Genomic DNA, 26279 nt, shown 5'->3' on the forward strand with positions numbered 1-26279 from the left:
AAACTTTTCATATTTTTACGTTCCTTCCGAGTCTTCTCATTTATAAATACTTTTTTTTTTGCTGTCCATTCTATATTCTATTTATAAATAATAAGTGAAAATCATTTCAAGTTAAAGAAACTTAAACTCTGAACAAGCTTTGAATTTCGTCAAAGATGAAACTTCATTTCCTTTCTATTCATCTACAAAGGGGTGTACTGAAAAGCTATTAAATGTGTGGAAAGCCTGTTATATTAGAGGTCCTGCTCCACATGTCCAACAGCTTGACATTTTCAAGATAAATACACACACTGTATAATTATTTATGTACATTTTTTTCCTCAAAAAATAATAGCGTACTAATTCGTACTAAAAATAGCTATTAAAGTGAACAAAAAGCCAAGCACTATTATCGAGAATGTTTTCATAATGGCAATTTATATTGATCCACCCTATATATACATAAGTATATGACTATATCTCCGATATGACAAAAAGTAGCACTACCACAGACGAGACGTACAGTGACCGCAGCATAGAGGATGTGGATTCTTGAAAACTTTTAAGGTTAAATATCTCATAAACCATTAATCTCCTCTGGCCCAAACCATACATCGTTAGCTTCAATATTTCAAGCTCGTTCAGCTTGTAAAAACTTGTAAAAAATATCGGTGTAACATTTCGAGTTCTCTGTTTGCCAGATGTGAAATTGTGTGTGTTCACCGCGCTTTTTTGTCGTTTCTGGTAACGAAGAAGGCAATCGTATTACAAGCAAGGGAAATACAGCAAAAAATAAACAAGAAATAAACGCTTCTGCTTTCCATTAAATCTTTATAAAACTGCTGTCAGTGAATTGTTGAGATTCTCTTGCTACAAGTGTGACGAAGATTTAGTAATTAATAATAATACTACGACAATATATATATATAATTAAAAATAGTTTTAATAAGATCACATTTAGGCTTATTTTTTTCAGAAAAGTATTACCAATGTACTGGTAACATTTGTATTAGGCTACAATAAAAAGTATAAAAACGCAATTTTGTATTGGCGATGTTTCATCTCACGCGCGTGCTTTATTGCTATCGACACTCCGCCGACATTACCCAATCATGAAATGCGATACATCTGTATTTGTGGATGTAACAGAAGAATTATTTATTAGATCTGCTGACTTTACCGACTTTGATGACTGCACTGAGTATAGTTTTTACATTCACCGCTCTAAATTGTAAATGGCGTAGCAAAATCACTAATTTTTATCACGATGGGTACCAAGTCCCATAAAATGTTAAATCTATCCTATATCTCATGCGTGACGCTTCTTTAGAACTCGTAGTTGAAATTGATAACCTGTTTTGTCCTGTGTTACTGACCTATCTAACTCATGAAATCTGAGACTCTAAACCCTGAGCTTTCGCCGTATAGTTTGCATTTAATCAGAGATCAGTGAAGGTCAGTGCAATGTATTCGCCGAGGAAAAAAAAATGGATTATTTGTACCGACCCTTTCTACGCGGATTAAACGGTTTCTATGTAACTTTCTAACGGATAAAGATTACGTGAAGAAAAGAAAAGAAAATGAATGAAATTTAAAACGGAAATGAAGAATCCTTGGTTATAGAAAATGAAAATGATACGATTTAAAGATGTAAGGATTGAGAAGAAATAAACTGAGAAATACTAATAAAGAGAGAAAACATTCGGAAACTGAAATTTGAGAAAACCAGAAAAAAATAATTTACTATATATATATAAAAGTAATCAATTTCTCAGAGTATACTTTTAAAAGTTCGAGAGAAACATTTATTCAAAAGTTGAACAAACTACTAGAAATATAATTTCATGAAAACACTTGAACTCACATAGTTAGAAGAAAATGTGATATATACAAGTATATCTAACGTAAGGAATTTCTAGATGTTTTTAGGCAGTTGAACGAAACCTGATAGTTCTTACAAATATGGGGAGAGCTGTGCCATGTGCACATTCATATGGTGTTGAGTGTTCTTAAGGAAAGCAAAAAAAGAAAGAAGAGAGAAATAAAGCGTTGTTTATCCTCCGTTGATCTTAGGTCTTCTCGTATGAACTTGGTCGACTTTTTCTTCCCAATTCAAGCGCAGGACGTATCGATTTTCCGTACTTCCGTGGGTGTGATTCATTCCCCTAGTGGCCACAAGATTTTCGACCCCGTCGTATAGGGGCTGAAACGCATGAATCGACCTGCCTACACCCCTAACAAGGTAAATAAATGCACTTCATTGCATGCTGTTCATACACTGGGTGATTCAGAAGAAACACTTCTCAACTTTCAAAAAATTTGCCTCGTTAACATTGTCTTCTATCCTTTTGCAAAGTTCTTATTATCTAAATTAAATATTGTTTTTTTTTTCCTTTTTCTCCAAATGAGTTAATGTTGCTGGTTGTAAAATACGTTACGCTACTTCTGAATCACCCGATGCATTGTGGTGCCAATCGTCCAAAAGCTTCGAGAGTGGGGGGAAGGGGATAACCATAGAAGAGGATAGTATAGCACGCGTGGCTATTCCCTTTCAGAAGACGTTCATTCTCTACAGTTTTCCAACGCACCGTCGAAACGATATTTTTACGTTGAATTATTTCTACGTTAATATCCTTTTATGCTCTACATGGTTATCGACATTACATAATCGATCTGAATAATAATAACGTGCTGCATGCGCGACTTACATGAACATGATTTACATGAACGACCGAGTTAACGGTTCTAACAAGTTCCATCCTGCGTGGGTCACCGGTCATCACGGAGAACTTTTAACTTTTTTCTCACACATAGATATTTTTGTACCACCCAGAGGTGCGCAGATTAACACGGATCGTTGAAACTCGTGTAAAATTATAGGAATATAGTTGCGTTCCATGCAACTAGGACAAACTGCGTCTTTGAAGCGATTGAAGACAGGAAAAATATTATAAAGCAAAATTAAATGGTAGCAAACACTGCATATTGTTTTCTTACCTTCATATGCAATTGCACCGAAAATTAGCTCGATTATTTTGGTTTTATTGTTAATTACACAATTTCACACGATTGCTTAAGGAGTAAGGTCACCTTTACAATTGTCAAGAAATTGAAAATTTGTAAAATAATGCGTAAAAATTTCCACTGACAAAATTTGTCGTGCTAACAAAAATATGGCCCTAACCTTAAACTTGAAAGCTAATTTATATAGTACTTCTGTCATTTTCTTACACATTGCGAGAATAAAAAAGATATACGAGTATAGTTTTCAAATTTTTTAATGCAAAAAAGTAACTTTTATTCTGATTGTAAAAATAAAAGGATGCTATAACAATGTAAACACCAGGCAAGGCATCTTATATAGGGTGTTTCCTATAACTGAAGCATCACCAATACCTTCGTTCCTTTTGATGATGCAAAAATGGGCAAAGAAAACCCCCCACATTCTACCCCCCTCCCCCTCAGAAATAATCCATCAATTTCACCAAATGAAAATAACTTAACAATACCAACCAAATAAAAATAAATCTCCAAATCTAATTGCATGGGTATTCCTTACGAACACTAAGAAGTAAAACACTACATATACTGCAGGTGCAAGATAATTAAATTGTGCTAGAACCTCGTACACGATAGCTCTCTTATAAAAACGGAAAAAAGGGGAGAGTTCATGCATGTACAAAAACGCGCGTTTCGCGGGCTTTTCAAAATTAAAAAATCCATGTTGATGGTGGAAGTAAAAGGGGGAGAGGGGGGATATGTGAAACATTCGCACAATAAACGGTGTGCAGTAAACGGCCACGCCATTTACCTTTCGTCAAAGCCTCCCATTCTTGGCGTCCAGCAAGCTTGAACATTTTTCCGTGTTATCCTGTTCAACTGTCCACCACCAGTTCGATCTCTCTTTCTCTCTCTCTCTTTCTCGCTCTTTCTCTTGTCCGTCGGCGATTATCCCTCGCGATGCGCACAGATCACTTTTCGTCTTTTTCCCGTGACACCACGCAGCACACCCGCGGAAAATCGACTGTCACGACGCGATTTTTCACGAATATATGCAGCGAAAAGCCCAGCAACGTGTTTAACAGCCTACTGCCATTTTACGATACCACTCGACATCTGGAACATGCTGCTCACACCTGATTTTGCTCGTCCGGATCTTTGACATTCCTCCGCTTCGAATGGCAATCTCGGATCTAGATTTCATTGATATTAGTCGATAACTATGGATTGTTTCTTTTTTTTTTCACTAAGCAACATCAGGGACAAAAGGATAGAGGAGATGGGAGGTAAAAGGGGCGAATGCTACATGTATGTAAGTGTATCTAATCGTGTATTTTCTGAGTTTTCGTTGTGACTGCGGCTTTACAATACATATATCTAATCGTATGGCACAGTTTGTTCGAGATAATATGAGATAGATGCGTTGACAAATAAGTTACGCAATGGAATGATTAAATGCCAATGGCAATGAACGCAAAAGAAACAATGTTTGTTTTCTATGTTTTTGTGTTTACTTGAGTCATAACTAACGTCCATTGAGGATTTTTCGAATTTGTGTAAAATGTATTTATTAATTCTCCTATAAATGTGTTTCGAAAATAATTTTCATGCAATTTTGCACTGTTTGGAAACAATGAAAATTGAAAATTCGTCGTTAGTAAAGCTAATGAATGTAGTAACCTAGCTTAAAAATTGTTTAATAATCGTCTTCATCGTTTGGAGTTTATTATATATTATCATACAAGAGAATGACATTTTTTCCGTTAATTTTAAAGAAGGTTGCATTTTTCTATTAATTTTAATTATACTGGATTATACCATTGATGCAACTTACTATAACAAGAATTACTATAAAGCAAAATAAATCATTTTGAATGTCTTAAAGAAATTTTCTTGTTTACGTATGGGCAATTTAGTTGCACTTTTCTTAAATAATAAAATTTTATCTATAGTTTATGCGAAAAATATTTTGTGATACTTGCATCATATTGTTTGTTTAAGAGACACTTCAAATTTAGTTAAAAAATAACATTAACACGTACACTCTATATAATATGCAACTTTTGTGTGCACTACTTTGTAACTTTTTATATTGCAAAAAGTCTGCTCTTTTAACTAATTTTAGCTTTTTTTACTGTACTATCCTTTGTTTCTTTCAGTTCTTTATTGACAATTTTACTTAAATACAATTGTACACAAAATTACTTCTTAAAACTTGTTCAAAAGAATTTTACATTGATTCAATCCCTTTTTGTCCTTGAATAAAATTCTCTTCCCCTAACTGTACAATTTTAAAAAGTTCAAAAATCATCATGTAGTAAATTTATATTTTCTAAGCCTTCTATTCCAAACTTGTGCCAACTTACAAATCATAATAAGTTGTAAAGCTATATTGTCAATATAATTTTAATTAAGTTCCATTTTTATCGAGCATACATTCACTGATGCTAAAAATTCAAATAATTGTAAAAACGTGTGCTTGAAACACAGTGTAAAATATAATGAAAGTATGTGAAAAAAATTATTTTATTAAATGTCACATCTTAATATACCTTAACGATTACTAAAATTCTATTATTGACTAAAGCTACGAAACTTATATTACAATCAAGAATGAATTTCCCGATATAACGATTTTCTATCAATTGCTTCATGAAACAATTATTTATACACGTGACTTTAATTGCCTACTGATAACCAAACCGTGGCTGAAAAGTGCAAATCGATTTCAAAGATATAAGAGTAGTGCGTATTTTCTAATATTAGATAATACTACATCATTCGTATTTTGAGAACTGTCCATCGTTACATTTTACGTAACCTACTTTACATAAATAAGAATTTTAAAAACGAACATTTATTACCAAATAGCCAAGTAAGGAAAATGTAGGAAACAATAACAATAATATTTAACAATAACAAAAATTCTACTTCTTTCCACAAATGTATCATTTATTAACTTAAAAAGTCGAAAGGAAAACAAAATAATCTTGAGACAAATTTCTTCTATCATTTTGTTCGTCTCTTCGAACAATTTACTTTGCACGAAACATTTCCCTACTGTATCTATAACATCTAAGCAGTGGAAGTCCAGAAAAAAGAATTTTAAATTTATTCTGAAAACAACTCCTGGCCTATTTCGGGGAACTTGCAGCAAAAGGTAATTTAATAGAAACAGTGGATACACGCATGATAATTACTATTAAGAAGAGATTTGCAAAGCTTGAAAAGGTCTGCTTCGCATCGCATACGAGAAACTTAAAAGCGCAGTGGCATAAAAATTCTAGCTCCTGTGAGCTCCCGTTATAGCCTGAAAAAGGATTCCGTTAATAGAATGCAACCATGAGTCTCTCTCTCTCTCTCTCTCTCTCTCCCTTTCTCCCTTTTTCTCTTTCCATCACACATACATACTACCATCACTCTTCGTGAACGATAAGTTGCCATGTTGCAAGCTTACACTTTGCAATTTATCGGCCCTGATAGGTTGCAACAGATAATGATGCACGTTGTGCGTGAAGTTCTCAAAGTACACGATCAACACGTTATTTTCATAGCACGATGGACAGGCAAAGGATTATTTTTAAATTACCGGTGAGGATGGCCTTAATACGTTGCATGTAAGACAAAAGTGTCGAAACGGAATGCCGCGAAAGCCTCGTTATCGTTAGAAATCTGAAATCCGCCATTTTCGAGGGTTTGGTTGTTTGAAAGAAAAAGAAACTACTGAAAAATGTTGAAATTTTTCGAGCATAAAATATTTCCCACTATCAAATAACTATAATTTGGTCCACCAGTTTCATGTCTACCTCAATCAATCGTCCAATCAATCAATTTTTAAATTATTTATGTCATTTAAAAAATATTCTTTGTCTAAACGAACTTGAATGTAACTGAATTCAATACGAATAAAATTAATTTTTAAAATTGATTTGTTATAAATATGCATATACGAAAATAAGCTTTCCTCGTAAGAATTGAGCTTTAATATTATTTTCGTTTAAATAAAATAAAAGGAACAATTTGATAAAACGGAAACGCGTATATATCCAAATGTAAAAATTTTCCTCGACATTTGCTTCGAGGGAATGCTTCCCATAAAATTCCTTTATTCATCATGTTACATACTACATTGGAATTCACCGCGATCTCAGTTTTTGCCTTAATCACCGCCACGCGATCATCGTCTACGAGACGCGACAAGCAATTTTCTGACATGCTCGACTAATCATCGTTCCCTAAGGTGTATCGATCGATGTTGCATAAGGAATAACGATTAAGCGGTGCAATTTTAATAACACGCCGTAAACCAAGACCGGAAAAGGAAGCCGTACAATAGAAGATAGAATGAAATAGTTCGTTGGTTGCTTCGTTCGTCAACGAAGCAAACGCCCACGGTAGATTGAGAACGTCGGACTGTTAAACACAATTGTCCTTAAATTGAGATGTACTTTTGACCATGCTGTTTCGTTCGACATGCTTCGAACCATCACGAATCGGTCCCATGGATCTACGATGTCCACTCCTCATCAATTTGGGTCATCCTAAACTCGTTTAAAGTCTTGTTTCCAACGTGAAAGTACGAACACGAGATCGAGCATTTCTCCATCGACAGACGATAGTGATAAAACGATACAAGTGAAATATAGGTTATACTCAGACTGAATCTGAGATGCTCTATCATTCAGTCTGAAATCCCGTTTTCAACGTGAATACAGGAAAAGGATAACGGAGAAGAATATTTTTGAACAATCAAAAAGAGAGTATATAGTTTCAGCCACGTGAAATCCTGTTTTCATCGAGAGAACGCGGAAAATAGTAATTTGCCAATCTAGAAACTAAATGAATTATAAAGTCGTACTACTATACGCGACTAACGTAGTCGTCCTATTAAATTCTAATATCTTTATTTGTTCTGTCCGACAATTAATATTCGGAAAAATCAGTTGTCTAAAACACCCTGCCACCTATACTGATTCTGCTTCAATTAGCTGATCTATATGTAGTACGTAGGCTAGTAATTGCTCAGCAGTTTTTACCTCTCGCCGCCACATTCGATTCTATCGCAACAGTTGTTTCGCGACCGGTAACACGATGCTGTTCGTTCGAAACATAAACATATCTTTCGATGACTCAGTGGACTTTTATGCAGCAGACGTGGAAAGTTGAGCACAGCTGGTGTCTCAAAACTCTATTCCTGACACGTTGTTTACCATTCCATCCCAGACAACGAAACGCACGATTATTCCTTTCGAGAACGTAACACGTCACGCGAAGGGATTTTGAATACGAGCAAGGTTAATTTTCACTCTTGATTCGTTTAACGTATACTCTCGGTGTACTGTCGAAAAACGCAAGATCCTCCTAAATGTTACGTATTTTTAACAGCAAAACATCATCCAGATCTCGTAGAGCATTACACGGCCACAAAAACATGTATCGACGAACCAATGAATACACCAAGTAGACACAGTCTCACTCAACGCGTAAAGCAGCCTTGTTTTGATTACCGAACGTACATATGTATACACGCGTATTCAGAGCAAAACACACCGCGTATCTAACACTGGAAACTTTAAGGGAATTTACATGTGAGTTCGGTAACCGTGCTTCATCGCAGTACAGCGCCACACGACGTTTGTGGCTTTAAGTGTCCTTTCTCTCATGCACCAATCACGAAAGTTTAACGGATATCCTGCGAGAGAATGATACACACGTGCTTCAACCACAAACCGTTGCTGTTTATTCAGTTACGCCAATGTCGACTCTCTCTTTCTGTAAAACAGAGCGAGCACTAAAATGATGCATACTGTGCGATAAAAGAATTCACAAATGGAAACTGGTGCTTCAACCACAAACCGTTGCTGTTTATTCAGTTACGCCAATGTCGACTCTCTCTTTCTTTAAAACAGAGCGAGCACTAAAATGATGCATACTGTGCGATAAAAGAATTCACAAATGGAAACTGCAAACCCGGCGAAGTTCAATCGAGACCGTTTCCTGTCGATAACTCGCGTTAAGTCGATGAAGACCGTTGCTCCTTGCAAAATTACCGAAGAAATTTGTACTCGTTAAAAAGTTCGCGTCGTTTCGTGGATTCAAACAAAATAACGAAATCGGCAACGCGTTTCACGATTCTAAACGATTCGAGACTAGAGACTAAAGGCGAATATCGATGGCAAACAACGGCGGCATGTGGCTTCAGTGACCGCGAGAGTATTGCACATTGGTCGACCAGTCGAGAGAGATTTAGCCGCGTGAACTGACCAGTAAGAACAGGCAGTCGTTGCTTTGACTGTCGTTAAATTAACGACAATTACCAGGGAGGCCTACACGCACGCGCCTTCCTCTGTACGCCTACTATGTATATTACTACCGTTTATATGTCGTGTATGTACAAGTATCCGTCTTAACTGTACTCGTTCGTGTGCGGTTACACTAACACAAACGCCATTAAGCCAGCAATACACGGTGATCTGAATGTTTTTGAATAATGCAACGATTGATTCAGAGGTAATTTAGGGAAATAAAAATTATACTTGTGTCATTATCGATGTACTCGACGTCTGCGACAAATTTAAATTTCTTTACAGATTTGTAGAAATATTTCAACATTTATAATTACATTCATAATATTAAAACAACATTGCAACGTAAATCAATTATATTAAATAACTTTAATTTTCTTACGTAGTCATCCAGTATAACTAGAATTTAAAAAAATAAAAAGAATTTTATAACGAACTAACATTTTCAAATTATGATAGATTATAAGAGGTAATTGTACATTTGATTTAAAGAGATTCAAACGAATACGATGCTATTCAAATAAAAATCACAGTTGTTAATTTAACAATACATTATTTAAATATAATGTTCTTAGAACACCATAATGGTCGGAAATAAACATCGTTCGTAATCTGCAACATCTTTTGATGTACAAGGAAAAAAACAGCAGTTTATCTATTGATGTCATGAATATATGCTACATGCCAACTTAGAGATAATGTTTAATCTAGTTTTCATAAATTGATTTGAAGTTTCTACTAAAGCCCCTTATCTAGAAAAGTCGTTAAGACACGATCAACATATAATTCATTAACACCCACGAAATACATCGATAATCGTTCTATTTTATCCCACGCTCGCTTGAAATTTTCTGTGTCTGCGCATGTGTGTCAAAGATAAGTGAGTCGTTCCTACTTTGATCATTATATTTAAGTACGATACAGTAGTGGTCATAGTCGAATCTCGTTCTGCATGTGTATGGCATCTGTTTGACAGTTGGTCAGTGCTCTGATAACCAACACAAGCATAGTCGCGGTTAGTCGAACATTATCAAAGAAACTAGGACGCATAGAGAAATGCATATTGATTTTTATAAACAATTTTTATTACAAAATGAAAAGCCGCGTCTATTTGTCGTATGTTAAAATATGTATTATTTTTTTAACATTTGATATTCGATGCGGAAAAATTACGTTCAGTTCGAAACGGAAATTGCGTTTCACTTCGCGGTGAAAAAGAGATTTGCTCGCCTGGCAAGTTTAATTTTGACAATTCAGATGACGTTGAACAATATTGAGGACAGTGCTACGGCGAAATACGTGATTCAGTTTAAGCAGATTTAGAAGGAGGGGTAGCGGTAACAATTAACAAGTTAGCTGCCAATTACCACGTTAACATTCGTGATACCGTCACACGAACAAACACGTCATACGTGTAAGCGGTTGACATCTTTATTGAATTAAATTTTTTTTTTTGCAACCGACGATACTACCAGACGAAAAATAAAACGCAAAAGGAAATGGATGATTTAAATCGTACTTATGTTGTATCACATATTTATTCATTTTTCTAAAAGCAATGAAAGTTTATTCTTTCAACAACGAAACAAACATATTCATTTTGGATTTGTTGAAATTTGGCGGTTACTACTTTAAAAAATTATCTACTATTTTATCTTATTAATTACATGAAAATAAATATTAAGCACAACGAAGAAATAATACTCTTGTTAATACATCTCACTTATTCCTTTTTATGAAATGAACAAATTATTTATGATTTTTTATGCATTAAAAGATGTTTCTTTTCATTAATTCTTGATTATTAAAATTACAAATGTACAAATTATTACAATTATAAATTATACATTTGTAATTATAATAATTTTGTTTCCGTCAAAGTGGCAACAACGTAAATAGTTACGCCCCCTCGTTATGTAGCCTGTTTCCCCCACCACCTGCGTCCGAAAGGTAAACATTGTCAATCGTTAGTCATTGTGCAAGTTAGTTCGCGTAAGGACGTGTTCAAGTTTCATGTTACGTTTCAACCTAAAATTGTATCGTTGTGGATTTTGTATCATGACAGTACTTCCGGATAATTCAGCCATTCTAGTGAAATAGTTTTTAAATTTACAATCGATCGCAAGGTAATCGCCTGATTTGTTTATTTTACTTTCTTACGTAAAAGGAGTTATGAAAGGAACGCATTTTCAGTCAGTTTCCGAAATTTAATGTAACATAACGTGGGTATTGAAACAGATACCAGAAAGTAAGTACCAGAAATGTTACAATCAATGTTTCTGTCACTGGAATGCGTGTATACAATCTCAAGGTGACCGCTTAGAAGGCGATGGCCTCACTTCTATTTAATCTTCAAACTAGAATTTTTAAATGAATTATTCTCGGAACTTTATTGTCGCACCTTGTAGGTCTATTATTCACAGTATTAAATACAATACAGTGTTAGATAATAAATGTCAAAATGCACTGAACAGTTACGAAGGTAAATCATGAAAATTCAACTGGAATGACTTTAATCTACAATACATAATCATGGATTTTCCGAATAACCACTATATAAAATACAAAAATAATTACATTGGAATGTTAAAATTGAGAAAATTGCACATCGCTTTAATTTTCGTCGCAGCGAAAATTAACAAAATTTTGTAGGACATTTTCCATTCTGTGAAATGTCCTTGACCGAAAATTCTATCCAAGCTAAAGACACAAGATATAATTTGGACGATATTGCAGGCAAAATGGAGGGAGAAGAATCTTCACGCACGAGCCGCGCGCATAAATTGATATGCAGCGCAACGTTTCTCTATCAACTTCCTTCCTGCATGAATTGAAGGGAAGCGTCAAATGGCTATTGCGTTGTCGGTTCAGTTCGTTTTTCGTTATCTCAATTCCGATGCATACCGACCGGCTGTCGCGTCTCGTAAGTGTTTCCATGAGTGCGTGTAAAAATGAAGTTTGTAGGATTACTCGGTTTATACAGGACATTATTTCTATACTTTAGAATGAACTGGTAACATTTATTCTTTTACTAAAAGTGATTTTTATTTACTAATAAAATACTATTTATTTTCCGATGAACTAATAGTTTATATATGCTCTTTATGTTGTAAGTTTGTACTTCAGTTTTATACAGTAGCTACTAGCTTTCTTTAAGAATTTTAAGTAAATTCGTTTCAAAATACTATAACAAAGCGTAACTTCTTACGTTCAAAACGTAACTTTTAAACAATATTTCTAAATAAGAAAATCTTACTTCTTCCTTTTTCGTTTCTTCATACTTTAAAAGTAAGAAAAGAAAAAATTGAAAATCGCTTATAGTGAAGCGTCCAAGCATACATAATTTTGTAATCGTAAAACGAGATTTGAAGTGCCGGCCAACAAGGAAGCCATATGGAACTCTGCCGCACGGCATGGGGACCTTCACAACCGCCTCGACCGGAAACTAGTTACTAGAGTTCGTACGCCATATGGCAGGAACGAATTCATTTGCTGAACGGATAAACGACACGTAATTTCATTTTGATACAATGTTTTTATGAAAACGCGCCGCTTTTCATTATTATGTTTAAAAAATTTTGATTTTCCTCGAGATCACCTTGTAATCGACATAACCCACAAAAGTTGAAAAGATAGGTTGTATTTAAAAAAAAAAAAGAACGTAAATTTAACAGTTTACAATTACCTCTAACAATTTTCCTGTAGCTTTATTAAATTTTTTAAGAAAAAAGGCAACAGAAGAACAGGTTGAAAATGTTTCGATATGTTTAGTTTAGCTCACCCCCCAGGAAGAGTTAGGGCACACCATATGGGTGCATCCTTACCCAATAATTTTTCAACATTTCAAAGATGTTAAATAAATAAATTTCTCTATTTGCCTCGCATATCTTCTTTCTACAAAACGTTGTAAGAAACTGTTTTAAAGTTTTTAATAACGTCAACCAAGTTTGTTTCCCTGTGGAAATTATGGAAAAGAAGTGTTTCTGTGGTAACCTGGTTTTTATACAATATGCTAAATGCAAATTATTAATTTGTTTCGAATGTTTTTATGACAAGTACCATTTCAAAAACTTGTATGAATGAGATGAATTTAACACTTTGCTGGAAATTAATAACTGAACACTAACTTTGCGGAAGAAATGTAATTTAAATCATTTCACACTCTCTGTACGAAACATAATAAGTGTCCTAATATTTATGAACAGCAGTGTACCGTTGCCGCTCGGGGTACATTATACAGGGTGAAGCAAAAACTACATTCACCTGGAATATTTCCGTTACTTGTAATAATATGGAAAAATGTTATATACGAAACTTGCATGATATGGAGGGGGGCATAATGTAGTGTAAATACTTTTTATGTGGGAGGAAGCATAGAGAAGATTTAAAGGTCATCTCTATTTTTCTAAATGAGATGCCATATTCTTTTTATCGCTGTGTAATAACCGCTGTTGTGACGATTTCAGCATGCTATCATTAAAGGTTATTCAAGGTCACTGAAGACCGTAAAACAATTATTATTATTTTCGAATTGTGGAATCGCGGATATGTCTTATCATCACTGGATTTACTGTAGCAAATGCTGCAATTCATTGACTCTTACTTTTATGTAAACAGATATAGACTTATCGCAATACTTACATTCTACTAATACATACATTACGTACAGTTACGAATGTAAGCAGTGTGACAATTTACGAGATTACTTGGAATATCGGTAGTCAGTGTGTCAATTGATTGTTGAGTGAAATATGAAGTTTTCTTTTGAAGAACAAGTTGATATGATCCTCAGTTATGGGGAAACTCATCAGAATTCAATAAGAGCCCAACCATTAGTTAAGAGTTAAGTTTCATGCAATAAACATTTCTTTTCATAAACAATGTTCACATTTCTCGTAATTCAACAAGTAACTTTGAATGCCCACATACGGAGTGTGACAGCAAAGTTTCGAGAATAATTTTGTTTCTGTCAAGGTGGTAACAATGTAAACAGTTACGTCCCCCACTGTGCAGTCTGATCCCCTCTCTACCTGCATGCGAAAGGTAAACATTGTCAATCGAGTCAAACGGGTTCGACCTGAAATTGCTTTGCCGTGGATTTTGCATCATAACAATACTTCCGTACAGCCAGCCATTCTAGTGAAACAGTTTACAAAAATCAAAATCGTTTACAACGTTGGAACACCCCCGTATTCGTCGGATTTGTTTCCTTGTGATAGTTTTTATTTCCTCGAGTAAAAGGAGTGATGAAACGAACGCATTTTCAGTCAGCTTTCGAAATTCTAAGTATGTAGTACGGGTGTTAAAACAGATACCAGAAAGTGAGTACCAGAAACGTTACGATCAATGGAATGATACTGGAATGCGTGTGTATAACCTCAAGGGGAGTGCTTAGAAGGCGATGGCCTCACATCTGTTTAATCTTCAAAATCAAATCTTTCTCGAAACTGTATTGTCACCCCTCGTAAACCAAAGTACTGTACGTTTCAAGTTATATTACGCTATTTATTTATAGCTTAATTTTTTTTTCATTATTACTAATATTTTGTGTGACGATGTTGATCCAGGGACCTCTGATATCGCCTTTTGCCGCTCAATGTTGCAATACTTTTCTCGCGTTCCAAGTAACACGACGAGAGAAATTCTATACATATAAACGAATGTTCACACCATTCTACACCGGCGGCATTAAATGTCCTTGCCTATCTAGAATTTCCAATATTGTATAACGCACACATTGTACGAATGTACTGCAGCAAAACTGTGATCCGAACGCGCTAATAAAAACTGCTTCGTATAATGCGCGAAAAATGACAAAAACAAAATATACAATGTTTACGATGAAAACGGACGATAAACGTGGTTGATGCAAATGTTATGAGCTTGTGCGAATTATAACACAATGAACAGAACGATAGGGTTGAGAATTGGATATAACAATTACTTTAGCATGAACAACTTTGACAAACTTTTTTTACACATTGTAGGTTAAGTTAAATTATTACCGTTTCGACTCATCGGTGTTATTGACAAAAAGATAGAGAAATTGTATTATTCTATCTAGTATTTGATTCTTTCATCCCTAGCTATTTCAGATGCAAAAAAAAAGTGAACGCATTTGCATCTAATGAACCATACCTGGAAAGACGTCCTTAGTATCAGCGTTATAAGGATGAATCCACCCGTTCCTTTGCTGAATAATGCACTGGAACATGTTGCCAGACTATGCGTGGGTCTCGATTCGCGTTGATCGACTGTAACGATCGAACGAGCAAGAGAGAGAAGGACAGGAAGAGGGAGAAAGAGAGACGAGTGATACAGGGGAGAGAGAGAGAGAGAGAAATAACGAGATAGAGGGAGAGAAAATTCAGCGACGAAAAAGAAAGACGAGAAAATAGGGTGAAAAAAGACGCAAGATCCGTTATAGTTGGCAAGCTCTTTCAATGGGCCACCTTCTCCCTCTGCCTTTTTTTTTAAATATCCCTAGAGCGCATCAATTACCGCAGGATTTAGTTCTTCATTAATTATCGATTAATCTTATCATATAGCTGAAATCTAGAATGAAACTGTTTCTATCTTTGTGTTCAGCTCAATTATACAGATAGAAGCAAATCTCGTACGATTACTCGTTCTCTAGTGAAAATTTCGTGTCCCTTCCAGAACGTGTGTTTGCCGATGCACCACCACTATCGGAATAGTTTAGTTCCTTTTTGTGAGTCGTAAAATCAATTCGACTCACGATTCGAGCGATCAACATCGATTTCAGCTATTGTAATGCCACCAACAGCCAGAGGAGAATCGTGCATTCAAATTCTTCTTTTTCACTTGCTCGTTACGTTTCATCGGAGGACAACACTCAGAACTTGGTCGATCACCGTTGTATGGCGGAAACCGCGAGGATATAACTTCATCTTCGTGGATATAATTGTTCTTTTTCTCTTATCCGTTTATCATTTGCTTCACTTCATCTCGAAATGTTCTCTTTGCCGAACGACTCTCTTCCTCGCTTTTCGACATGTGTATGCATCCACGTACACAGGCGTGCATACACCCGTTACATTCTCTCTCTCTCTCTCTCTCTCTCTCTCTCTCTCTCTCTCTCTCTCTCTCTCGAGTTTGTTTTGCTTTGTCTCCCACCAACGGTCACCCTTTCTCCTTTAGTTCCTTGCTTTCTTTTCTTCAAGCCTGGCTCTCCGCGTGGCAGCCCATTTTAAGGACTGCTCTCATCCATGTAACAAAACGAAACACTGTTCAAAGCGATCTGTCCACCGTTCGATACACTACACGCGCTGCACGCAACGCACTCGACCAACCGACCGTCGTTCCGGCCTTGAAACGTGCACTTCTCTCTTCCCGGACTAACTGAAACTCATCACTACACCGTTTGTCCGTTTATACGGTACAGCAAGCCGACGTATTTTGTCCTTAACACGAGAGAACAAGGGAATGGACGAAGATTGACCAGCACGCATAGGCCGGCGAAACAAAGGCGCGGCGTGGCGTGGTTCAGGAAAGTTAAGAATGACAAGAAAAAGGAAACGACGGCAAAAGGTAGTCGCCTTCTCTCGTTGCTCCTGCGCCCAGAGGGTGGCTGGTCGGCTGGCTGGGATCGAACTAGATGGCTCGTCGCCAGGCAACCGGATTTTCTCTCTCTCGCATGCGCGCGCTATCTCCCTCCCTTTGCACTCGTTCCGTACCGATGCTCTCGCGTTCGCTCTAACCTCCGTGCTCCCCACCATGCTTCCTCGCCACACCGTCGTTTCTCTCCCTCGTTTCCATCAGAGCGCCGCAACAGCAATAGAACCAGCAGCAGTACACCACACACCGGTTCCTCTTTCGCTCTTTCTCTTTCTCTCTCGCTCCATCAACTCGCTACCCCTTGCATCCTACGGAACGCGCAGAAGATTCTCCTCTCTTGTACCTTGGCCGATGACTTTAGGCCCACCGCTGTTACCTCCGCATCACGAAAATACGATACTCGGTCAAAATCGAATTTTATTTTTCTTCTTTATGTAACACGAGATTATAGATTTTTTAAATGAGATTTTGGAAATTATACCAAACGACGGAAAAAGTACACCATCGGACCCGGTTATTCTTCACACCTTTGTCCGACCCCTATTAATTTCATTGTATTTTTAGATTAACAGTATTATTATCGTTATTTCTATCTGACTTGCTGCTTGTAGAGATACATATTTTCTATTTAAATTTAATCTATATATCGCAAATGTGTACTTGTTTTCATGACAAAGGAGCTGTTATTGTGTTACAAGCATTGAATTCCATGTATTAAATTGACCGCGTGCGGAAAAAGGTTAAAACGGGACAGTCGTGGTTACTATATTTTTCTATTGTTAAGCACTGGCGCGTCCTCAAAACAGCGATTGTCGTAAACGTGACGATTCTACGATATGCAGAGTGAGGTCGGTGCAGCGCTGAAAAGTAATGGAAAGAAAAAGAAGGAAAGGAACGTTCGAAGTTGCTAAGTAAAATCGCTGCAAACTTTCTACGTTGAAAGCGTTTCACTTGCAAACAGAAAAAGGGGACGAGTCTGTAGAAAACCGATTACCAAAGAAATTCCATGTTTCCGATGCACCGTTTCAAAATCAACTGAATCGCGTAATACCGTTGCAGAAGTGTCCTGCGGAAAGTATACCGTGCAAGAAGAGAGATGGAGAATATGACAGAGAGAGAGAGAGAGAGAGAGAGAGAGAGAGAGAGAGAGAAAGAGAGAGATTAACAGAGAGGTAAAGGGTTAATGAGAGACTAAGCGTGCGCGCGCAAAGGAGAGAGAGAGGTTACGAAAAGAGATGAAATAATGGTAATAAAGCGAGGCAAAACGGTGCAAAAGAGATGGCCGAGCGCTAGTAGGGGAATCAATGAGCGTTACTCGCGCCATCGCTTTTGTTTCTCTCCTCGTCTCTCACGGGTGGTTATACACTGTACACCAGTCTCCCGCCGTTGTGTTCTATATAGACTCGTCCAACCCTCGAAGCGTGACCGTGACTGTGACTCTGATCAAACAGAGTGCACGTGTCCCACCGTGTGTACGCTACTCCCTGCGTGCTTGTGTTCTCATCGCTCGTCCTGTCTCTGCCTCCCCGCCATCTCACCACGTGGAAACGAACCGTTTCACGGCCGTAATTTCATGCGACACACACACACACATCATACACCATACAGGCCTACGTCTCGTCTAATCATAGTTTTCGTTTGGTCAACAAACGTTTAACCTTTTTGGTAGCCATTTCAGCACCACTACGTGATCGCCTCTTTGCCGACTGAGATTTGTATCTAACCTAGTTACACACATTTTTGTCAAGATTTCAATAAACTCAAACTTGCTGTAAGTACTTTATGTTAAATTGTATTGCGAAAAATGGTGTAGTAAAGCGGCTAAATCATTTTACAAATCCTGTTTTTTTTTCTTTTTAATAGTGATTGATAAAATAAACTCGCTCCTACGTTTATCGTCTTACTTTTTTTTTCCTGCAGAAACAGTAGGTACTTATTCCAAACGTAATCGTGCATTAAATTTGAAACGTCATAAAAGCACTTACGAAAACTGCACTGTGAACCTAGAGTACGTTCGCAATTGGTTAGGTTAGCCAAATGGTTCAATGGGATACCGCGCTATTTCATTCATGCCGCTAACCCTATGTAAATAAGTACCGATCAATGTCGTTCCTCCTACAGTTCAAGTCGTATTGTTAGATTATTTTCAAAAACATTTAACATTAAACAAATTCATATCCCTTCAATGTCTCATTACATCACAAACTGATTTAAACACAATTGATAATTATTTGTATAATTTAATTTCTATAATTATTGTATAACAATAACAACCACAATAATTATCGTTATGCTACTTCCTTTTTTAAGAAGTAAATTTTAACGTGGAACATCCTAGAATCAGTGGATGGTTATAGCAAACGAAGTTCATTCAGTGCTATTCTAAAACCAAACCTCTATTCATGTGATCATTACGTAGTACCGTTATTTTAAAGCGAGATCGTTCGGGGTTCCGACCTTCATCCAGATAAGCGTGTAAATTCAATACCACTTGGCCTTTTTACTGCGCACCTATCCAAAAGGTTTATTGACTGAGTTTTTATTGACCCATCAGATTCGTGACAAACTAAGATAATTACTTCCGTATATTTTGTTATGCATAAAAACGACATCAAAAACACCAAGGACTGTGTACATCGATGCATGCTATTTTTACATTTTTAAATAATTCCACTTTCCGCAAAATTTTTACTTCCTTACATCTTTTCTCATTAAAAATATGAAATTATCTACTTAGCATTGTTTATTTCAATTTTCTTGATAGATTTCACAATAAATCATGAAATTACGTCACTTCAACAGCTGCATACATTTTCTTATACTGTCAGCATTAAATGTCACCGGTACAACCTTAGTGCTTTATACATTTGTCTCGCCACCTCGTTAGCGAACTCTGTTGGTGTTCTGAACAACTTGTGACATTTTCACCTAGCAAGTTTATGATCTACCAATGCATACATTCCCTACAAATAATAGTTTTTCGATATGCGTACGCACCTATAGCGCGTATGATACCCAACCGTCGTTACGAATTGCATAATTAATATTCACAACTTCTCAATTTCATATTCAGATCAAAAATTAAACAATACGAGTTAATTAATCTGACAATGATATAGTTGTAAAGGAGGATACCTACGTTGGTTCTTTGTAATTCCTTCCTTGAACCCCTGAGAGAATTGTCGTTAATGAACTGAACTAAAATGAATTGCTTGGTAAGTGTATATGTATGTGTACCAAAAAATTAAATTGACTTATGTATGTGTCGTTGCATGCTATAACTGGCGGCTTAAGAGAGGCTGGACAAGATTCATCGTATCTATATATTTATACGTAATATTTATATTACACATTTTATTAATTTTGTGTTTAAATAAACATGAAAAGCTTACTTTTGTTACAAGATTGTTAAGCAAATTCAGTTTCTCAACATTTACTATTTTTGTTATTTCTGCTAGGCATGTATATCATACGTAATTCAATTCTAAGTATATCATAGAGATATGTAACGTACATGCACTAGGATTTTAAATTAACCTTATTTTCATACATATCACTTGCATAGATTTTTAGCGAGTAAACAGAATCTGCAAACATGTTCGACATCTAACGCATCCACCGGTATGGTAAGCTCCACGTAGCGGCGGGTTACTAAAATCGATATTAAAACAGACAATGTTGCAGCCGTGCGGGCATAAACACAAAAATCAGAATGCATAGAGGAAACGGTCGCGCAGTCACGCACGACTGTGTGGAAGGAATCGCGGTGAACAACGGCATGTGCGCATGCGCCTCGAGAAATGAAAGAATATAGACACACGTTCACATCGTAATACTGAAAATGTTTCTATTGCATACATGTGTCTGTTCAACCAGGGAACGAGTGGGAGAAAAATGGAGAGGGATGAGGATAGAACGCATGTTAAAATAAAATAAAAACAACCTTGAAAGTTTGAAAATGGAAACAGGGATCAGATGTACATTCTTCTGGGAACTTTCGATTGGGTGGGTTTGTATGAATGCACGACACGCTTTATGGTACATTGATCGCGGAACGAAGTAAATAGATTTCGAGAATTACAAAGGAATCTTTCTTTTTTGTAACGTTAAATTAAAAATATCTTTATAACATTGTAATTATCTTTGATTATTATTAAAAATAGTTTTAAGAAGTGTCGAGTAATTTTCGATTCAATAAGGCTATACAAATTGCATTATTAAATTATTCCATCTTCTGAACGAATACATGCTCACGAGGTAGTGTATAGTGAGAAGATAGATATGTTTAACAGTGTCGAGTATGAGAGAGTTTAGTGCGAATATAGAATGCCGTGAAACCTATCCCTGTTGCTTCCCACGACTTTAATATGCAGACGAGGCAATTTCAAGTGCGACGCGCCAACATTTCAACCAAGAGACGTGCAAGCACCTCATTTGCCCCATCGAATAGCAATAGGTATTACATGATCGTTCATTGATAGTATAAAAACAATTTTCGTTTTTTCTTTTATTACTTAAAAAACATCTACGATTATTTTTTTGTAAGATTATTCACATAAAAATTAATAATTAAAGAAAATATAAAAATTTTTATAAAAAAAAAAACTATTCAACATTGTAATAGTTGGTATCTTGTAGAAAATTATTTTTGAATAATTTCTTTTATGTTAAAATGTAGGCACATTCACCTAACAGACGTATCCCAAGCATATATGCCAGTAACTAGGAATGTTTAACGCAACCTTTGAATGCGCTAGCATTCCACAAGGGTGTAATAATCTGCACTCATCTGAAACATCAGAGGTCTGAAATACAGCATATGCAACGTGCACAAACAAACGACGTTCCTTACATAAAAACATCGACACATCGCGACATCCTTCAAAAGCATCGTCTACTACATTTTATAACGAAATTTTTTAACATCTACTGAACTATACTGACTACGTTTTTACGTATCGAACATATTGGAGAAAATATATATTAAAAAAGATAAAAATAAAAGAAACACCAGCATCTGTTCTATCCATGAATAAATGAAGCAAATTGTATCTTTTTATTTAATTGAATCGATGCATACATCCCACTAAACGTTGAAACGTGTTCCATTGAAACAAATTGCCCTTCGATTTGAAACATGCCGCGAATAAATTCGATTCCCTTATAACAAACAACAAAGCCTAGGATATTAGGCTTTAGAAATGAATTTAGAAAAGCTTCTAACAATAAATATTTCTATTGATCAGAAAAAAGATTTTCGATGAAGTTAAACGTAAATGTTACGAATGATTATCAGCTTCAAGCTCTTTGTATCGTAAGAAATAACTTGCTTACGATCGATGTAGGATGCCTGTTAAAAAAAATTTACTTTCTCTGCGGATACAGAGCAAAAAACAAAAAAGAAGAGAGAGAAATGACAAGTGCATAGTTGCAACTTACTGTTAAAGACGAGCAGTTTCCGCGTGGAGCCAAGTCTTTTAATGGGCGACTTCACGCCGTCAATTTCTTCTTCGTCCATCTCACACTTGCAGCAACGGCGTCTTGACTTCCGTCCAAACCCCGCGGGGTTGTTTCGTGTTCGCGCACGCACGAGCCGACAGTTTCTATGAATGTGAGCACAAAATACTTGTCACAGTTTAAAGCATTCTCGAGCACGAGGGGGTCACCGCTTGGTTGCGGTGAAACCGGTTTACCGAGCAACGTTGATATTTTCCTATGATTTGTACTAGATGCGCTATCAACGGGTACATGTGTCTCCGGTGCATACAGTCCCGGCCTATTGGCAAAAAGTAAGAAAAAAAAAAAGAAAAGGCAAGAGAGAAGAAATGCCAATGTGAACAAGCGTACGAACAAGTAAGTGACGGACCGTTTATACGTCGAGAGAACGAATCACATTACCACGAGTGAACGGAACTACGACGCTGGTTACTGTAGTAACGCCGATTGGTTTCTAACTATCCCGAGGCACACTGAAGATATTCTTGGACTCTCGTATATTAATTCGTGTTTGGGGGACCGGCGTCGCTACCGCCGTCACCGACATGCATCGTCGCTTGGCCGCCACGCCGCGTCATTTTTGTTGCTTAGCAACTGCGTACACCAGGTTCACAGCATCATGCTGCCATCTGTTGTTGCTTAGTCGTATAAGAAATTTGAATTTTTATTTTAATTGTGTTAATAGAGCGATTCGAAAAAGTAATTTAAGGTTTGAATAACAATTATGATAGAAAAATGACTATTGAAGTTAATTTGACTGACATTAACTGTATGAATATAATATAAGAAAGATATATGCAATATTAATAAAGTATATTATATGATAGGTAATAAATATAAATAAATGGTACATGTTTTGCAATTACAGAAGCGTTTGTTGTACAGTATTTTGTAACATTATTTTATCTAAAGGAATTAATCACTTTATCGATAAAATATATCGCGTAATGACATTTAATTACTAGTTGTCATATTAGTAGATTTCTTATTGAAAAATGAGTCTAAAAAAAAAAACTTGGAAATTTTTGTCATAAAGTAATTTTACACTATCTTCGAAAGTTGTATTTCAACTTGTAATTACATGATTTGTGTGATATAAATTAATTCTAAAATACGTAAGTTGTATGAATTAGTTTCTATGGCAACCACATAATCTATAGCAACAGCAAACAGATGCAAAGCAAAAGGATTATAAGTTCTTTGGTAAAACAAGAACCAGATAACTGACTAATGGAGGAAATGATTTGTTTATGTAATATGTAAAGTAATTGTATTTGTTAAAGTGAAAGAATATTTTAAATAAATTGTCATAATGCAGAGGCCACAGACAAGTATAAGTGTATCACAGAGCAAATTTGAAAGGTTTTATAGAGGTATAAAAAATGAATCAGGGGAATTCTATGTCACCTCTGGAATTAATCGTCCAGGAACACCTGGTCAAAATGTATTGGCAAGACCACCATCATCCTTAATTGCACTTAATCAAACATCAACAGCTAATTCACGATTAAGTACAATTAGTTCCAGTAGTTCTGGAGCTTTAAATATAGGATTTACATTACCTGGTCAAATGAATATAAATGTAATGGAAAGGCCAATTACTCAACATGGAATAGCAGGTATTAGACCAGGAACAGGTAGAGGATTGTCAATGACAAGGTATTCCTTTGTAATGTTATTGTAATAAAATTAATGAAATAGTTAAGTTTAAAAAATTAATAAAATCAGTGGAATTTTATTTTTTAATATACAACTCCTATTTGCAGACAAATTCAAGACAAAAGATATTATATTGGTCTTATGCAACTGAAAGTAAGAGAATTAAATCAAGAAATTACTGTCATTATAAAAGATATTGAAGACCAAAATAAGGAAAGAGCTACTTATTTACATTATGACAAGAGAGCTAAAGATTTAGCTACAGAATTAACAGCTTTACAAGGACAGCTAGCTGATTATAATATTGTTGTGGATAAAATGACATCTGATATTGGAAAAGAAATCATTGAACAAGAAACCCAAGAACTTGTAACCAAAAATGAACAAAATTCATTGAAAATTGAAAATATGTTTGAAGAAAGAAAGAAATTAACACAACAGTTAAACAAAATAGAAAAGCACTTACAAGATGAAAAAAAAAGGACAGAAAGGCTTATAGAGAGTATGGATACTAGTACAAAAGAAAAGTATGATGAATTAGTGAAGGAAAAAACAAGTATACAGAAGAAAGCAAATGATATGCAACAAGAATTAGATGAATTACATAAAGAACAACTCTATTTAGAAGAAGAAATAGCATTATCTCCTTTAAAGCAAGAAGCAGTTAAATTACATTTCAAAATAATAGAAGCAGAAGAGAAAAGAGACAAGATGAGAAAAGAAGAAGAATATAGAATTTCACCAGAACAGGAAAAAGAAAAGTTGTTACAGAAAATTAAGCAAGACAATATGGATATTGCAGCTGCAGAAGCTCAATTAGCTGAAAAAAAGAAAAAAATACAAGAAACGGAACAAAAACTTGAGGAATTAGAAACAGATATGGAAGATACTCAATCTGAAAAACAAATTAAATATAAAGAACTTAAAAACCGAGAAGAAATTATAGAGCAATTCATGGTTTCCTTTGAACAGAATAAAGAGGATGAAACAAAAAAAATGCATAAATTAGAGGATACAGTAGTTAAATTCTTAAAGAATATTTCAAATATGTTAAATACTGATATCAATTTTACAGGAAATAACGAAATGGCTATTTTGAATAATTTACCGCCTTTTAACGGGCATGAATATGTCAATAATGATAAAAGTTTTGATACATTAGCAAAAGAAAATTTAAAGTTACAACAAGTTTTGAGTGAAATGGAGATGTTAGAGCACAAGCTTAAAGCAGAATTTACTGATCTTAATAGTAAAATGAGTGATAAAGAAAATGGATTGGTAATTTTAGGTGATTTAAACAATTTAAAAACAAAATTAACATTAAAACAAGGGCAATTGATAGCAGAATGTGAAGAATTAAAACAGCAGCAATTAAAATATGAACAAGAATACAAAATAATTCAATCAGAGTATAATGAAATCAAACAGCGGTTGGAAAATGATGTTATATATAGTCAAATTAATATATTAGAAAATACTATGGAAGAATTAATGGAAGAACATAAAAAAGTTGAAAATTTTATTTTTAAGGAAAAAGAACGTGGTAATTATGCTCCAATAAAAAAAGATACTTTTAATTCAATAAATAATTACAATTCTATGCTAAAAGAAAATTTAAAAACTACTTATTGAGTCTAGTTGTTTCTTTTTTTTTATTTAATTTTTTTGTACCAGTTATGTGTATAAATTATGAATTTTCTGTAACTTAAAAAATGTTTATTCACAGGTTACACTGGGTGTTATATTTTGAATTCATTTTTGTCTTTAATTCTAAAGCACGTTCATAATCCCCTTGTTCATCTGTGTATAAAAATAATTAACTCTTTAATTGTTCATGACTATATAACAGATATAATCACTCACCATATATAGATAAAGTTAAATTATACATGGATTTTAAACATGATTTTGATATAATGTTATGTGTTTCCAATATTGTTGAAGTAATTGTTATAATATCCTCCTTTTTCAAATAACGAAGTTCGTTTAATAAACTATCTTCTTTAATTTGATTTGTCTGGAAAAATATCTATTTTGAGTGTGTGTATACTTATGTATGATAAATTTTTAGCAAGTACATATTATGTACCAATTATTATAAATATTATAATAAATCGTAATACAATACCTCAACTAAATGTTGTAATTCTGATATTTTATTGCACAGAGCAAATGCTATTGCAAAATATACATCTGCCAGGTCTTTTCCACGGACCTCTTTTATAATTGTATAAATTTTTTTTAATATATAATTATACTTTG

The 26279-nt window shown here is 35.1% G+C and overlaps 3 protein-coding genes across 4 annotated transcripts in view; 1 reads left to right on the forward strand and 2 right to left on the reverse strand.

Moving 5' to 3' along the window:
• The window catches only part of LOC108573508 (SLIT-ROBO Rho GTPase-activating protein 1-like), a 34179-nt gene extending 11361 nt beyond the window's left edge, over window positions 1-22818 (reverse strand). Inside the window, exon 1 of one of the 2 annotated variants that reach the window (XM_017935969.1) lies at window positions 22302-22818. In XM_017935969.1, coding sequence (XP_017791458.1) covers window positions 22302-22380 — 79 coding nt within the window. In that variant the 5' untranslated portion in view covers window positions 22381-22818. Of the gene's footprint in view, window positions 1-3790; window positions 4106-22301 lie in introns of those variants that run through there. The other variant, XM_017935970.1, reaches the window with a different exon arrangement.
• A 688-nt stretch (window positions 22819-23506) lies between these two features.
• Window positions 23507-25649, forward strand: LOC108573487 (intraflagellar transport protein 74 homolog). The gene is made up of 2 exons (XM_017935944.1): window positions 23507-24017; window positions 24125-25649. The coding sequence occupies exons 1-2, from the start codon at window positions 23671-23673 to the stop codon at window positions 25647-25649; spliced, it is 1872 nt and encodes a 623-aa protein (XP_017791433.1). The 5' UTR covers window positions 23507-23670.
• An 88-nt stretch (window positions 25650-25737) lies between these two features.
• The window catches only part of LOC108573488 (leucine-rich PPR motif-containing protein, mitochondrial-like), a 3119-nt gene continuing 2577 nt past the window's right edge, over window positions 25738-26279 (reverse strand). The window contains exons 3-5 of the mRNA XM_017935945.1: window positions 26146-26232; window positions 25881-26034; window positions 25738-25817 (exon numbers count right to left, since the gene is read on the reverse strand). Of these exons, the coding sequence (XP_017791434.1) occupies window positions 25738-25817; window positions 25881-26034; window positions 26146-26232 (321 nt within the window). The remainder of the gene's footprint in view (window positions 25818-25880; window positions 26035-26145; window positions 26233-26279) is intronic.

Source organism: Habropoda laboriosa, unplaced genomic scaffold (assembly GCF_001263275.1).
Source record: "Habropoda laboriosa isolate 0110345459 unplaced genomic scaffold, ASM126327v1 scaffold162, whole genome shotgun sequence".
In the NCBI taxonomy this organism is placed as follows: Eukaryota; Metazoa; Arthropoda; class Insecta; order Hymenoptera; family Apidae; genus Habropoda; species Habropoda laboriosa.

Excerpts from the sequence above, each read along its gene's own strand:
- LOC108573487 (XM_017935944.1), top strand. The coding sequence starts at position 23,671 with ATGCAGAGGCCACAGACAAGTATAAGTGTATCACAGAGCAAATTTGAA. Across the intron at positions 24,018-24,124 it reads AGAGGATTGTCAATGACAAG|ACAAATTCAAGACAAAAGAT; the intron begins GTATTCCTTTGT and ends TCCTATTTGCAG.